General features: G+C 48.1%; 1 protein-coding gene across 10 annotated transcripts in view; it reads right to left on the minus strand.

The window, feature by feature from the left end:
• The window catches only part of DPF3 (double PHD fingers 3), a 303,761-nt gene that overhangs the window by 66,397 nt on the left and 219,809 nt on the right, over positions 1 to 17,555 (minus strand). For all 10 annotated transcript variants that reach the window (XR_009605553.3, XM_060617356.3, XM_060617353.3 and 7 more), the window contains one exon: positions 15,828 to 15,965. Coding sequence is in view for 9 of the 10 variants with exons in the window: in XM_060617356.3 (XP_060473339.2) it covers positions 15,828 to 15,965 (138 nt within the window). In the remaining variant the exon portion in view is untranslated. The remainder of the gene's footprint in view (positions 1 to 15,827; positions 15,966 to 17,555) is intronic.

Genomic DNA, 17,555 nt, shown 5'->3' on the forward strand with positions numbered 1-17,555 from the left:
TCTCGCAAAAATGTTACTCTAAAATTTTCATTGTCCAAGTCCAGAAAGAAGCTCCTTTCTTCTTTCTCTCTTATTTGCTATCTTCACCATGTTTTGAACTCCCTTAAGAAAATCCAAGCATGTCTATGAAGCAAAGAAACTCAGGGTTTTCCCATTATAGACTATCCTAAAAATCAATCCAAAAGTGAACAGGAAGAAGTGGGGTATATGAAATTAAGGGGCTGAGTGTAAACCAAAGCTAACTTTCGTGATTGATATGAACTAGAAACAAAATGTGGCCATGCCAGTCATAACTCAGGTAGCTTCCCGCATGAAAAGCGGGATCAAAGAATTCCACGGAGATCATCCCACTAAAAGTCTCAGGAACCACATCCTCACCGTCTGTCTCTCCTGTACTCTCAAGGACTTTCTGTTATGTCAGATTTTCTCTCTTTTCACAAAATCTTAAAGCAACCGAAGAATCTGGTTTTCTCCAACACACTGTATGCCTTGCGATTTATGAGGAGGAAGTAGAATATAGACTATAAGAACTCCCACGTAATTCTTTACAATCTTCATCACCAACAGACCATTGGATGCCCTCACCGAATCAGGAACTCTAATACTGCAAGAATTAAAAATTCAGAAATGATCTAGTGGAGCAAAGCAGGTAGTGATAGAGAAATTGGTCCTGTGTAAAAAAGCCAAAGGAACAGCATTTAATTTATCTAATGAAGAGAAGTTTCTGAGAAGACTGGATCAGAGCGGGATCCCCACATATATTTGTGTTGGTTGCTGGCCATACAGAGTGCCTGGTCAAGGGGGTGAAGAAGGTGCTAAGACCCCAGTTGTAGGCCCTGCTGTGTGTAGCTGTGACATGTCAGGGCTGGGGGGGAGGGGAGAGGTATCATTTTAGTCTAGCATTGACCCAGTATACAAAGTGACAGTGAATATTAGGCTTCATTTTCGGCAAAATCCTACTCTCTTCTCATAATAGTGAATTCAGAACTTCCTTTCATCTTGGTATAATGGTGTGGGATAGACTAATCAATAGCTTTTGCCTCTGGTCCTCTTATACTTTTTGGTATTTAGAATTGGTTTCAGGGTGATTTTTCCCATAAAGTTCTCCCAACTCCCCAGCCAAAATGGCCAGTTGGGCCTTGGGAGGGCACTCTGTTGACATCACTTTTATGACCCTTCTCTTGTTTATACACATGTACTCTGGCCTCATCGACCTGTACTAAACGATCTACTCCTCCAGGTCGGGCACCATGTCTAACTCATCACCGGAACACCTACATGGCCTGCGTGCAGGAAATGGTTAACCACAATGTGTAGGATGAATGGCTTAGAAAAGGATGGCAGAGATGTGAGTAGACAGCCCAGTGACACCCCTGGGACATCCTCCTAGTGGGGACAGAGCACTGTGTTTGCTCGCCCTGTGGCAGAGTTATCTGTCGCTCGGAATATCATTCACTACATAGTTTATTTCCCAAATCCTCAGAGAGAAGTGCTGGTCCATGTCTAGATGGATTGGTCAGTCATCTGGCCTGGCAACACATCTAGCTCCCGGAGTAAACCAGAGTGGGTGGCTGAGGGCCCTGGGTTGCTGGAAGAATAACACTGTAGCCCTACTATGGTAGGAGAAACAGCATCCTGTTCACAAACATGCAAAAAAAGTAGAAGACTGTGATTCATTGTCTCTTGAGAAGGGGACACCCGGTTGCTACCCACTCAGGCTCCCTCTTGTTCAATGGCTTCTTGAAAAGAAAAAGAAGCAGACATGTACTACGCTTCAAAACTGTGACAGATCTTATGCTGGATGCTTTACATACATTGTTTCATTGATTCTCACAAAAACTTTGTGAAGTGGAGATTATTCGACAGATGAGGTAACTGGGACTCAGAGAGATTAAGGGGCTGGCTTCAGGCCCGTTCCAAAGTGCAGGAGGGGAGATTCACCCCTGAGCTGTCTATGTCCCCAGAGACTCTCTGCCTCCTGGAAAGTCCAGAGGCAAACACTTCCTGGCCATACCTCGCATATAAAATACTTCATAAATCTCTTTCGAGTCAACTTGATTCACCCATATGTCAATTAGGAAGCCCAAAGGGACAAAAATTATTGAGATCGGCCTGATAAAAGCAGAAATTCCCTTTGAACTTAAATTTGATGTCCCTACCACCGTAATCCACGCTGGGTGATCCTGTTTACTGTCACATACTCTGTGAAAACACTTCTCCAGAGAATTCCAGAAGCTCTGGAAGGAATTTTTTCAAGTCAAGCTTACACCACAGCTATACTGGCCTATGGCCTGACCCAGCCATGAGCAATTTCCTGGTACCGTGTATGAGATCATTATAAAAAGGATTTTACTATAAATAGGAAGCTCACCCAGACCTGGTGAGAGGGATTTAAATAGAGATTCTGCTTCTGCCTCTGGGAAATCGAGTCCCACTTTATAGAATAAGACAACAGGAGGGCAAAGACCCGAGTGGTATCTCGATGGCAACGTCCGTAAAGATGGATTTGGTTTTTCATTGATTAATGTTCATGGGCTGAGATCATATAAGAGATACGAGGGAGCTGCCAAGAAAATAAAGTGAGCCCGAAGAGTTTAGGAATTTACCTGGGGGAGATAACTCTAAAAATCTCAAAGGGGGAAAAAAATGGAAATCAAGAACAAAGTTCACGAAAATACACACACACACACACACACACACACACACACACACAACAGAAGATGGGAGGGAGCATTCCAATCAAACCAAAAGAAAGGAAAAGCCAAGCCCCAAATAGTCTCCCCGCCACGCCCGGTAAAGGGTGAGCAGTCATTCTGGAAAGGTCTCAGTGTACACTACGGGATTTTTTTTTCACTCTGATCAGGCCACGTGTCTATGGCAAACAAGGCCCCGAATCTTCCCTAAAACTCCCACCCACACAGGGCTGTCTTCGCCCCTTTCGGTCTGATTTCTGCTCTGACGTGCCTGCCCCTCATGAAAAGAAAGAGCGGCGGGGACGGCCTGGCCACCAGCAACATCCCCTCAGCTGGTTCTACCAAGACCAAAGCTGTGTCCCAAATGTCCTAGGGAAATAGGAAGCAAGCCAGGAGTTGAGGCTCCTCTGTGGCACATCCACAAAAGCGTGACTTCACATCCTGAGCAGAAGCTCAGCCGGCCTGCCAGGGCCTGGTGTGCACACGCACGCGGCCGTGCTCTGTGCCCACGACCCAGCTGCAGCCCAGGGACCATGTCTTCCAGGGCCTGCTAGTTGGGTGTGTGGCCCTTGGGGAGCCTGAGGGGCAGCGAGAAGAGCCCTCCAGGAGGAGCTGTGCCTTGCCCCTCTCACTTGCTCCCCCACCGCCCTCCACGGCTGACAGTTCCCATCCCTCCGCAGGGCTGACCTGTTTCCATGGCAACCGGAATCCTGGGCTCTGGCAGCCTCTGGTCTTGCCACCTGTTATTACTTCATCTCTCAAGTGTAAAACATCCTAGCCGGTGCCACTTGGCTGTGCAGAGCGCATCTTCAGAGGACGGAGTAAAGAAAAGGGGAGAGGAAAGAGGGAGAGCGGAAAGGCAGCCCCAGGCTGGCCACACAGGACACACGGGACAGGCCGGGCCAGGGGAGGAAGGGAAGGCGAGGAGGGAGGGTGTAAGCCAACGTGCCTTCCCTTCAGAATCAGCGAGCAGGCCTCAGCTGGAGGCCACCGCCACATCCTGCTACCTTGTACCCAGCCTTTAATGAGGGCCGTGGGAGGGGCAGGGAGCGGGTGGCCGCTGGGGCAGCTGCACAGAGATCTGCGCGGGCCCACACAGAGCAGAGCAAGGAGAGGGTTAAAGTAGCAAGATAAAGACTGTGGGGAAGGCTGGACCAGAGGGCAAACAGAGCCTCAAAGCCTGGATAAATGGCCTTAATTCTCATGCTCTTGCTCACCCTACTCCTTACGTGTTTACTCATATAAATTATCCCCAAGGCCTGACACCTTTTTTCACTGCTTCCCGAGAACTGATGAAAAAATAAATCCTACAGATCCAAGGAATAAAAATGTTGGGATTCCATTCAGGCCGGTTCTTCTTGGCTACAAACAGCAACTCGGGCCCCACCCCAGGGCTCCAGAAGGAAGAAGAACGATGCCTTCCTCCCTGAACGTCGAAAGGCAAGGGGCCTGGGGAAGCCTGGCAGCGAAACGGACTCCGGGGTCCACTCCCCACACGCCCCTTAGGCCACTAGAGTCCTCAACCGCAGAGAACTCGCTCTCCCTCACGGGCCATTTTGCCACCTCGCACCGAGGACAAAGTGAATGTACGGTAAGGATTAAGGAGACAGTGCTGCTAATGCAGAGTGATTCCAGGCACTGAGATTAGTCCGCCGGGAGAAACGAAGGCCAAGGGCTGATTCAGTGTGTCTCCACGTTTATGGACGGGCCTCAATCGCCACAGTCCATGTTGTTCAGGGCAACACGAGGAAGAATGAGCTGAAATGGCAGTGCGTGCCGCAAGAAAGCTGGAAGCGAGGCCAGTTGAACAAAGGCGGAGTAGAGGCCTCCGCCCGCGGGAAGATTTCCCCGGGCCAGGGGTTGAGTGCATGCTCTTCTAGAGGCAAGAGAATATACTAGCTGGCATCGTAAGGCCCCTTTTCGGCCTATGATTTGATGATTATGAGAGAGTGAAGGAAGGATCCGAAAAGTGAGGTGTTGCAAACCAGGGGAACTCAGCATCTCATCATGTGCTCTGCTTGTGGCCATGTCTCTCTCCCTGTTCATCGTTAGCTCCCTGAGCGGGGTCTCTAATCGCGGAATCCCCAGCACCCAGCACGGCGACTGACCCAGCACTGGCAACAAATACTTAACGAAAGGGATAGACGATCTTCACAGAGGCTTTTTGGACACAGAAAAAACTCAGGCAGAGGGGAGGCAAAGACTAGGAGTGGAGTGGATGTCAAGTGTCCCCTGAGGACCAAGTGACCATTCTAAGGCACTGCCAGTGTCAGTCCTGTTCATAACGGGGACAGAAAGAGGGAGCAGTAGAAGTAACAGGCAGGCCCATCAGAGAGTATAAAGCTGTGATGGGAGAAAGCCACTGGACCCGCCCTCCCTCGGGAACCCTTTCCTTGAGGCATTTCTTGGAAAACCAGGAAGGAAGGACTTAAGAACTGCCAGACTCCGTTGGTCCCACAGCCCCTTGAACCCCATGTTTGGTCTCTCACCAGGGGCCCTGCAGCAGCTAGAGAGAAAATAGGCCATCTTACTCTGCGTTTGGATGGCTGCAGGATCTTTATCAAAGTTTTAAGTGTGGTGTCAGTCACCTCACCCTTCCTTGCGTCTACCTTCTTTTCCTCCATCTTTATGGAGGGCAAAACTCAGACCATTAGACACACACCTTGATAATATTTACCCCTAAACACTGTGCCGTAAAAACAGAAAACATGTCTGCTCACGTCTATGTCTCCATCCTGACAGACGTATTTGCTTAGAGTTGCAGTTTGCCAGGAATTTGGATACCACATCACCCATTCTGGGGCCAGATGGTCACATGACCCATCAGTAATGTCCTTTGTGCTGCAGCCTCAGGCTGGCAACTTTGAGTCTGTCACTGATGCTTCGGAAAAGCGAGGAAAAGACCAAGCAAAGCTGATTACTTTTCTCGGTGCTGATTAGGGAAAGCACAAGGAGATATTTCAATTTTTCAGTGGAAGGTCATACGGGTCAGTTCATGCCCTGGCGTAGCAACTTGTTATTGCCACCAAATGAGTCAGCTGAAGGGAAAAACGTTTAATCTGGGAGTAACTATGTCAACAGGGCTCTGAATGAAGTGGTGTCCTTCCCCTCAGAGAATTGCAGGACATCTCGGTGCTTTAGAGCAGGATAAGCCTCGTCCGTTTAAGTTGTCAGGATATTATTATTGTGATATTAGAATTCAGCCAGCCCCCTTCCTCTCTTGCTCCAGCCTTGCCTCTCTCCACACCTCTTCCCCACCACCTCCAGGGGGCGCAGGTACATGTCAACCCCAGCTGCCCACAGTGGACCAGCATTTTCTAGGTTCTCGAGACTGAAACACAGTACTCAGGGAAAGGAAAAGGATGCGCCTCAAGCGTAAGACCTGAGGATTACAACCGAGTCAAGAGACTACAGAGCCAAAGAGCAGCCCAGCCCAGGGATGAGGGCCCCGATGGGGGACACACCCAGAAAGCAGGCCAGGAACCAGGTGCTGGGAGCCACAGACATGTTTGCCGTGGGTAGGCCGGAGCCTTAGGAAAAGAGTGAAAACCAAGTTTATCCCGTGGATTTAATAGTGCAACCTGGTTCCTGGCTAGTCATCTAACTGAGTGAATCGACAAGATAAAATAGACTGAACATCAGTCTCCAAAAAGTGGATTTCTCTAAGGCAGTGGTTCATCTGGGAACTTGTTAAAAATGCAAATTCTAGGTCCCTACGCCAGACCCACTGGTTCCGAAATTGTGCGGTAGGATCCAGCAGTCTCTTTTTTAAGGAACGGGTGATTCTGACGTGCTCAAGCTTGAGAACCACTGCTCTAACACCACACGTGTGTCACATACATTTTCTGTTAATACTGCACTTCATACAAATTGTCTTATTTAATCTTCACATGGCCCTAAGAGGTAGATGCATTAATGTTTCATTTTACATCGTGATACTTGGGGCACAAGGAAGCTACGTGGCCTGTCTAAGGTCATGTGTTAGTAAGTGGCCCCAGTGGCTCTGTACCCGGGCAGTGCGGCTCAAGCCCGCCTGCTACTGATCTACGATGGGCTCAAAAACCATACCCCCGTGGGAAGTCACATCAGAGCTTGGCAGGCCCAAGGCCCAGAGGTTGGCAGGCCCTGGAGGGCAAGGATTCTCAAATTTGAGTGCCGTGCAAACAAACCATTTAGGGAATCTCGGTAAAATGCAGATTAGGATTCATAGGTCTGGCTTGGAGCCTAAGATTCCATATTTCTTATCAGCTCCTCCACTGGGTAGCCTACAGTCTAGGTTTGCCTGGCACGGAGGGGTTCCCAGGGCACAGACTTTCAGTCTAAAAGTGGAAATGTCCTGGGCAAACCTGGATGAGTTGGTCACCTGAGTCCTAGCTGATGTTGAAGCTGCTGATTGCACTGTGAGAAGCAAAAATGCAGGCCCTCAAGGTGCGATCTGGGTCATATTCAAGTGTGATTTAAGTTTTGAGAGTGGAATATAGCATAGTCTATTTTATACTTTAAAAAGATCACTTTGGGGCACCCGGGTGGCTCAGTTGGTTGAGCGTCCGACTTCTGCTCAGGTCATAATCTCGCAGTCTGTGGGTTTGAGCCCCATGTCAGGCTCTGGGCTGACAGCTCAGAGGCTGGAACTGTTTCAGATTCTGTGTCTCCCTCTCTCTCTGTCCCTACCTTGGTCGCAGTCTGTCTCTCTCTCAAAAATAAACTTTAAAAAATTTTTTTTTTAAAGATCACTTTTGGGGTGCCTGAGTGGCTCAGTCAGTTAAGCGTCCAACTTCATCTCAGGTCATGATCTCATGGTTCATGGGTTTGAGCCCCGCGTCAGGCTCTGTGCTGGCAGCTCAGAGCCCGGAATCTGCTTCCGATTCTGTCTCCCTCTCTCTCCCTGCCCCTCGCCCCACTTGCGCTCTGTCTCTCTCTCTCTCTCTCTCTCTCTGCCTTAAAAATAAATAAACATTAAAAAAAAAAGATCACTTTGGCTACTCCATAGAGAATAGACTATAAGAGGTAAAAACAGGCTGAGAGGCCAATAAAGAAGCTGCAGTGATCCAAGAAGGAGCTGGTGGAGGCCAGGAGATGGAGAAAGGAAGACAGATGTGGAATACCTTTTGGAGGGGAGCTGATACAGTTGTGAAGGAAAACAAAGCCAAGGATGAATCATAGGATTTCTACCTTAGGCACAGCATTAGTTTTTTTAAAGAATAACGTCAGAAAGAGATAGATAGATAGATAGATAGATAGGTAGATAGAGATAGATAGATAGATAGATAGATAGATAGATAGATAGATAGAAGAGCTAGAAAAGAGCATGAGACACAAATGAGAGAAAGATGCAAGAAAATTACTGAACTAAGTGATGTATGATTTTTTTTCTAGAGTAAGACTCATTTACGAATTAAAATCGCAAGCAGAATTTGTAATGGGGGGTTCCTATAACACCACAAACAGCTGAAGTTAGTGTTAAAGATTAAATGTGCCTACTAGGGACTGAATTGTGTCTCCCCCCAAATGCATATGTTGAAACCCTAACCTCAACATGATGGTATTTGGAGGTTGGGCCTTGGGGAGGTGAATAGGTTTAGATGAGGTCATGAGGATGGTGGGATTAGCGGCCTTATAAGAAGAGATACTAGAGAGCTTGCTTCTCTCTCCTGACATGTATCAAGGAAAAGCCATGAAAGGACACAGTAAGATGTCCATCTCCAACCCAAGAGGAGAGTCCTCACCCAACACTGACACCGCCAGCACTTTTATATTGGATTTCCAGTCTTCAAGACTATGAGAAGTAAATCCCTATTGTTGAAGCCACCTATGGTATTTCGTTTAGGCAGTCTAAGATGAGTACCCATTAATCCATCTGTTTCTTTTGAAAAGCCACTGTTGGATATGATGCACTTCACGATTGGCCTACAGGTGAAAACTGAGGGACGACGCTAGAACTGTGACAAAGATCTCATCTTTGGGATTAGGATCCGTCACTTGGGGTTCCAATGTCTTGACTTAATTGAAAGGTGTCCAACTCAAGCACACTCACATCTCAGCTTTCCATCTTGCTCACCGTGTGACCCGGGGCAAGATACTCATCCTTGCTGAGCCTCAGTTTCCTCCTGTGCAAAATGAGAGTAATAGCATGTGCCTCACGGACTACGAACCTCACACGAGACAATGCGTGTGAAGGACCTGGCACCTGTTAGGTGTTCTGTCATTTCTTCCCCCTTTTTCTTCTCCTATGTGAAATAATTTAGCTTCTGATAAAGGAAGGGGAAAAAAATCAAAGGCCTACATCAGTAAACTTTCCCAAGAGGTGACACGTGACCGGAGAATTCACATTCACGCTCCAAGTCCCTGAGCACATCAGGTGGAGTCTGTGCCTTGGTGTCCTCTCGGGGACACACAGCAGCTACCTCACAGGGTCGCTGTGAGGAATGACTGAGACGAACGTGGCACGCCTAGCACGGTGTCTGATACGTTCAAGGAATGTCAGCAAGTATTACTGTCATCGTCATGACTCAGGACAGGGGACTCCTTCAACTCCTTACCTGAACGTTCTAGGTAAGTAGGCCCAAAGTGTGAGAGAAATGAAAGAGGCTCACAGAAAGGCAAGTTGGTGGGTGGAGACCCCGTCCTGGGGAAATGGGACGGCAAACACAGGGATGCTACACTGGGCCAGATTTCGTTCCACAGCTTCCTCCCACTGGGTTTCCTGCATCCATCTTATTTCCCCAATTAAACCAGAAATTGTCCTAGGGCGAAGACGGCATGTTTTCGCTTTTTTAGAGGCCTGATTCAACGTAGCCCCACAAGTGGTCACAGGCTCAGTAAGCGCTCAATAAATGCTCACGTTTAGCCTGTGCTGAAGGACTGGTGTCCTACAGCTAAGGTTTAGCAAGGGGCAGGGGGCGGGGAGGGGGCGCCAGGGCCCGGCCAGGCTCTGATAGCTCCGCCAACGCCACCGAGACCCCTACAGGCAGTTAGCGTCCTGGCATCACCCAGCCACAGACAGGCCCCGACTCAGATTAGCCATCTGTGGTCATGGACATGCTCTGTCGGTCCGAATGGCACCAGAGATGGGATAGGAGCATTCACAACGTGCAGGCATATGGTGCCAAACACCCACATCATCGCACTGCAGACTCACGCAACCCCATGAGGTCAGTTTGGTTATTCTCTCCATCTCACAGATGAGGCAACAAAGGAGCAAAGAAGTGTGAGGAACTGAGCCACAGTCACACACACACAAGATGGCAGAGGGGCAGGGCCATGACTCAACTCCCTAGCCTGGCCAATTCCATTTCCATTCTTCCAGACTGCAGGTCTGAAAACTGAACTCCAAGTATACCCTCAAGGCCAGAGCAACCCCTCAGGTTTCTTTTCACTTCGTAATCTACGAACTGTTCCGTCAAATAATAATTCACCTAAAGAACACCTGTTGTTAGTTTCCAAATTTGCTCTTCAGGAAGTGAAAAGTGGCTCCCTCTTCCCGACAGAGCCCTGTTTCTGATTTTTCCTCTCTCTCCCCTGTAACAAAGGCTGCATTTCCTGCATCAAGGCTGGGTACGTGGTGGGTTGTGTGTGCTTCGTGGTTTTGCAGGCACCTTCAGAGGGATCCAAAATTCTCAAGCTTGTGTCGAAGGTAATTTTCACTCTCTCTCTTAAAGCTCTACTCGTTGCCCTCGGGCCATATGCTAGAGGACAGAAATGTCAGGAGACTAACATCTGTTAGATCTTTCCCATCAGTGTAGCAATGACATCATATGCTTCTTTTAGGTAATTTGCACATTATCAGACTAATTTTCAGATTATCTAATCAGCCGACATTACCCTTAATCAACTCAGCTCTCCTCTTCCAGTTCAGCACGGTACAACATGCCCTCCAAAGGCGTGCTAGGGTGGGGCTTTTTCTGCTCTTGACGGATGCTGAAAGCCCAGCTATGTGCCAGGCACACCATCATTATGCAGAAGACTGAGACCTCCAAGGACCCAGGACAACCCAAGTTCCATTCCACGGACCTGAGAAACAGGCTTGAAATAAATTTTATAGATCCATATTTTAAAAAGCACTTTCCTCTTAGGAGCTCCAAGTATGGCATAGAGAACATTTTATACTCATTTACGCTATTAGGTAAAAGAGATGTTCCATGTGACAATTAATAATATGCCAAACAAAATTTTTTTATAAATCATTTGTCCTTGCCTTCTAGTAATTGCTACTGTGGCTCTCCTTTTCATACAGGATGACAGCTACACAGCTTGGCATAGAAGTCACGTCCAACGGTGGCTCCCACTCACTTTCCCACCGTTCTTCCAATGCCACTGTCAGAGCAGACTACTACCCCTTGTCTGAGGCATCATGCTATTTCATGCCCCCCTTCCTTTGCCTCTACCTGGGAAGCCCTCTCCCCATCCTGGGAAATTCCTCTTCATTCTTCCAGAGGTAACTTGAATGTGGCCTTCTCAGCAAAGCCTTTGCAAAGCCCCTAATGCAGTGGTTCTCAAGCTTTTGTGGGCACCAGAATGCCCTGGGGGGCTTTCCAAAACACAGATCATGAGCCCCACCCTCAGAGTCTCTATTTCAGGTCTCCTGGAGTCAAGAATCTGAATTTCCAACAAGTTCCCAGGTGATGCTGATGCCACACTGCCGTAAGGGGTAGCACCACTGCCATAAGGGGTAGAAAGTGTACTGTGCCCTTGACCCTCTGCCCTTCACAATTCTATATGTACTCCATTACACACTCCTGCACAAGATTGTGAGCTCTCAAGGACAGGGATTAAGACAGTATTTAGCACAGCGATACTAAACCAATGAATAGATGGATAGATGGATAGATGGATGGATGGACAGACAGAAGAATGTGTTAGATGGAATGTAGTTATTTACAGCGTTTCCATTCGAATCCAGAGCCTCATAAATGCCCACCCCCCACCCCACCTCACAGAAAAGTACCTTGAAAACATCATCTTTAGTAGATTCTCACTCTGCATAGAAGATAAAAGGAAAGTCAAGAAGAGTTTTGATATTGTGAGCATGGGTCAAAAGAGTTTTGAATTCTAATCCAGTGCTCTCTGCTACCCTGGCCCCACTGGGGCTGTTTACCCAGGTACCTTTCAGAAGTCAAAAGAGAATGCTTCTCTCTTTTTTTTTTTTTTAAGTTTATTTATTTATTTTGAGAGAAAGAGAGCATGAGTGGGGGAGGGCAGAGAGAGAAGGAGAAAGAGAATCCCAAGTGGGCTCCATGCTGTCAGCACAGAGCCCGATACGGGGCTTGAACTCACAACTGCGAGATCATGACCTGAGCCAAAATCAAGAGTCGGACACTTAACTCACTGAGCCACCCAGACGCCCCCACAAAAGAACGCTTCTGAGTGAAACCACGTGGAATCCCAACCTGCCCAAGCACTCCCTCCTTGTACTCATATACATGTAGTCTGTGTGTGTGTGCGTACCTGTATGTACACGCACATATGTGCATACACACATACATACACACAGTGATCTCGGTTTTAGAAAGCAGACAGGGGTGATCAAAGAAATGCAAGAAGAAAGAAGAATCCAGCCTCACATGGGGAGGGGAAGGGGGTGCCGCTTAGGCGGGGAACACCCCAACAGAAAAGTACTACGTGCCAAGGTGAATGTTGGAGCTCCAAGCATCTCAGGGCTACCTATAGTTGGGGCAGAGAGGCAAAGGCATGAAGGAAAGGGGACAAACCTAGAGAGGAGACAAGAAGTGTATACTCAGGAGAAAATGAGCGGCTAGGAGAGGAACAAAGACGAGAGAACATCAGCCGGGTGGGGGGGGGGGGGCGGGCAGTCAATTGCTGAGCTGGCAGCACAGGGCAGCTAGGGGCTGGGGGGGTGAGGGGAGGTCAGTGCTGGCTCCAGCACTCCGCTCTGCCCTTTCAGCAGTGGCAGGCACAGACATGAGCAATGGCTTGGCTGGAGACACAGTCAGGGGGTGCGGCAAGGGACGGCAGGTGGACCAAAGTCAAAAGGTCTGTACCGCTGCAGGTGGTACAAACGCAGATGCCCATGCCACAGAAAACTCCGGAGTCTTGTAGGGCTGTTTTCCCCCACAGGCCTGTGTGTGCTCACAAGCAGCTGGGCCACCCTGCAGTTCTGCTAAAGAGGGAAAAGTCAGCATTCCCACTTCACTGGCATCCAGAACTTTTCCTGGGGGATCTGCAGATTAGCCTCTTGGATTAAACTCTCCTGCCTCCCTCCCCCACTCCAAAAGCTTCGCCAAGGGAGGATCACAAAGCTGAGACCTCAGATGCTGTCACGTTCAATTCACCACACAGCCCCAGTGGCATTTAGGGGCAGGATGGATGGGAGCCCACCCCCACCCCCAAACAGTGGGAGCAGCTAATGACTGGGTATTAACGATGCTGGCAATTAGTGCTCACGGGAAAGTGGTTGGGGGGCTGCTCACCAGGGGAATGTGGGAGGGAACAGAGCAGACATTTGGAGCAGCAAACAGATTGGTGGCGTGCGTGGTGCAAAGAACCTGGGAAGAGCTGCTGCCTCTTAGATTTCTTCAGAGAAATTGGGGAAGAGGGAAGGGATGGCTTCTGTGGACAGTAGGGGCCTTCCCACCACACCCTCCTCCTCCTCACTAGCAAAACTGGATTTAATCACAGAATTCTCAGAGGCATTGTGAAAAGATGTTGTTGAAAAGGTGTTTGTGAAGGTTCTGGAACCTTCCTCGTGTAAGGAGGCCCCAGATGAGCCTAGGGACAGCTACTCTTTTTTATGCAGCTTAAAATCCTTGGGTAGTCAGATGACCCTTTTTGAAGGACTCGGTTTGTCACCTGCAGGTGTCAAGGAGAAGGGTAGATGGGAGTTAGAGCCAAGAGGCTCACTGACAAGCCCACAGAGAGAACGCACAGCCAGATTGTTGACCCATCTCCATCTAGGAGGAGGAAAGACTCAGCTTCCTGACCAAGCATGGCCATCTGGCCTCTCAGAGAGGACAGGAGGAGACAGAAGACACTGACTCACAAGAGTACACGAAGAGATCCTGGTGGACACAGAAAACTATGGCAGTGCCCATCTTGGAAGTCAACAGCGAGCAAGTGGGGGCATCGGGGAGATGGCAGGGACAGCTAAGGAAGAGATTTCCTTGATCCACTCAGGGCCTGCAGCGTACCTGGGGGGACCACGAGGAACCTTCCTCCGCTGTTGCCATCACCATGCACACACACACAAAAGAGACACAGACGAAAGAGAAGCATTCCGAACCCTATAGCGTGAGTAAAAAACCACAACACAAGGACAAAATGGCTTGACATTTGAGAAGGGATGTCAAGAAGATAAGCCAGCGCTGGGGGGAGTGGGAAATAATACCAAGTTAACAAATACTTCAGAGAGAGCAACTGTGGCTAATAAATACTTTCCAGATAGCGACCCAAATCGAAAGAGCTCATTCTTGGCCTCCTTGCGGTAGGAGACAATAGGTACGCCCGGGCCACTTAGATCAGAGAAGGGATAAGAGGAGAGACGGGGAGACGCAAATGCCAGCTGCCCTGTGCATGTTCCTTTCTGAAAGATGAGTGTGACTGGACCAAGGGAACCTCTCCCTGGGGAGGAGACAGCGAGAGAGAGAGAGAGAGAGAGAGAGAGAGAGAGCGCTAAGCATTACTCAGAAGCTGGCAAGGGGAGACGAGCAAGCTCTGTCAGACACTCATGCTGGGTTTTCCAGGTTCTATCCAGATGACAACAGCAGGTAAGAAAATAAAGGTCGGTCACATGCATGAAAGACTTGAATCTTGCAAATGAGTAAGAATTAAAGAAGGAGTACGGGCTGAATTGGGTCCCCCAAAATGCATCTGTTGAAGCCCTAACTCCCACCTCCTCATGCCTCAGAATAGGACTATATTCAAGGAGAGGGCCTTTAAAGAGGTGATCAAGTTAGGGTGGGCCCTAATTCAATCTGACTGGTATCCTTACAAGAAGAAATTTGGGCACACAAAGAGACAGCAGGGGTACAAGAACACAGAGGGGCCACCACGTGAAGAGGGGGCGAGAGGGCAGACACTTGCAAGCCAAGGAGAGAGGCCTATGTGGGAACCAGTCCTGATGACACGTTGAACTGGGACTTGCAGCCTCCAGAAGAGCGAGAAAATTAATTTCTGTTCCTTAAGCCACCCAGTCTGTGGTATTTTGTTATGGCAGCCTGAGCAAACTAATACGGAAGGCCATGTTACATGAAGAAAGGAGGGTGAGGGTTAGGCAAAACCAACATGAATCTGAAAAAAGGTCTTGGCCAAAGTATGTTAATTATTTCAAATATTTGGTGAAGGCAGCTGATGGACATCTGTTGACTAAGCTGATTGACTAAAATGCACAGGAGTCACCCTCAGATCCTAGAGTCTGGATATTTTTAAAGGTCTCATCCCTTTAATTACATTGAATTGTTCACTTTAAGAACACCTACCACAAAATCTTGTGAACAAATACAAGATACATGGCATGTCCACAATTATTCTTCACCTAATGATCTTAGAATGACCCATATCTTGAAGCAAGTCCTAAAGATTCCATCATGCCACCCCATTTTGAGTTTTTGACAAGTGTCCCCAGATTATGCGTCCTAATGGAGTGCTCAAGGAAAGCATACAGACTCAAGGGTCCTATTTTTCTAAGACAGGAGAGCCCTGAACCAAAATTGTGACCCTTATAACAGCCAAGGCAATAAATCAAGACTATTCCACATCTCTTGGTGGCCAAGGAGACGTTTAGAATGTCCATCTGAATTGACATACCCAAGGGCTATGCCCAAGTCAGGGTGGTATCTGTGAACGAAACTTCTGGAGCTGAGGGAAAAGAGGAATAGGTCTGGCATTTGATAATGGCCAGGTGAGGATGTTTCCCTTGTACCTTAACACTCATCTCCTTCCTCTGGGAACAGAACTGGGTGCGTCATCCGGCCCAGCTTACTCTAAACCTGGGGCTCAGATGACCCATGGGGTAGCTGGGGCTGGGCTAAAAAAGCCAAGTCACCACAGGACCCTGAAACCAATCAGTGGGTGCCACCAAAGATACCAGAGGTGAAGAGAACACTCTACAGCCCTGCCCACCCAATTCATCACTGCCCCACCCCACTTCATCACTACCCCAGCCAACAACTGGGAACTCACGTCTGTGGTTCTCATTTCTGTGGTTAGGCGGGGACCGGGTCTCCTGGTCTTGAGCCTCATCCCCCTCCTCACTGGCCAGGTGAGTGTGAGCGTAGTGGTAGCTGAGTCCTGGCCGGTTCTTGTAGCGCTTGCCACAGACTAGACAGGAAAAGAGGAGAAGAGGGAAAAGGGCAAATATTAGCAACCTCTGCAGCCATCGCCATCATTCTCCCAGGCAGTGACTCCCATCCATCTACCCCAGAGCTGGCTTTCCCTTAAAAAGCGTCTCCCACCCGCAACAACCTTAACTCCGCTGGACAAAACAAACACCACAATGAACAACATGGGCCCAGGTAAAGAAAAACCAGAAAAGTAAAGGATGGAAGTTGAACTATTTAAGAGCTCCATCATTTCCTATCTGTGAGACCCTGGTCAAGTCATTTACGCTCTCTGTGCCTCAGTTTCTTCCGAGGCAAAATGGGAATCATAACAGTACTGAACTCATAGAGTCGCTGTGATGAGTTAACCTCTATGCAGAACACTTACAACGGTGCCAGGCACATGGTGGGGTTATGATTATTATAACTTTGAGGTCAAAGAGCACTGGTAGTCCATCCAGTCCAACATCCCATGGCACAGATGAGGCAAGTGAGGCCCAGCAAGACTAAATGATTTGGCTGGGAACGTATAACTGGTTGTAGCAGAGCCACTAGAAACCCAGGTCTCCTGGATTCCCATGCAGTGCTCCTTCCACTACGCTGTGGCAAACTCTGTAAAGTACAAAAGCTTTATATGGATATTTTTGACGTATCGTGCAGTGATTTTGTGCCAGAAAACCACATTCCACTTCCGCCATGAAAACCACAAGGCCAAGGCATCATTGCTAGAGGTGGCATCTGAGAGCTTGTGCTCTTGAAGCCCCAGGAAGTCTCTGAGCCCCAAAATCTAGGATTGCGTCCTCGCAAGCACTACCTCTCCCATGGACAGTCTGAGACAAAGGCACCAAGCAACATAAATACGGCATCGTGGGGCCCAGAAGAAGAGAGGTGCACTTCCATTGGTTGGCTGCCCAGTACTTGAGAAGCAGAAGTCCAGCTAAATAACTTAAGAATAGACCACCGTCACTTTTAACAAAGTTGGATTTAGTGGTTCCCTGTTTACAATGATACATGTGGCCAATTTGTAGTCTTTATCAAATTTAGGTAGTTCCTCTTATTCCTGTTTTAGAGCTTTATTACAGGAGAATTTGATCAGCCACCCTTTCAGCATCTACTAGTATACGACTCTCCTTCAGTTTGTTGATATGGTGAATTATGTTGATTTCCTAATGTTTCCTATTATTGAACCATTCTTGTGTTCCTAGAATGAGAGTGTATTATCTGTTTGATATACCGCTGCATTCTATTTTCTAATCTTGCATTTTTGATCTATACTCAGACGAGATGAGATCTATAATTTTTGACCTATCTTCTACCGTGTTTCAATTTTATGGTTATGCTGACTTCCAAAAATGAATTGAGGTTTTTTGCTGTGTGAAATTGGACAAGATACATAATCTCTCTGTGCCTTTTTTCTTATCTGAAAATGATAATAGTACTACTTACCTTGAAGGATTATAAATAATGTATGTAAAGTATCTCACTCAGTATCCAGCACATAACAGATGCTCAATAAATGGTAGTGAGGGGCTAGGGGCTTCGGCTTGGTCTGCCACATCTTAAGTGCTCGACCCTCCTAAAAGAGGGACTT

This window comes from Panthera onca, chromosome B3, assembly GCF_046562875.1.
Source record: "Panthera onca isolate mPanOnc1 chromosome B3, mPanOnc1 haplotype 2, whole genome shotgun sequence".
Lineage (NCBI taxonomy): Eukaryota > Metazoa > Chordata > Mammalia > Carnivora > Felidae > Panthera > Panthera onca.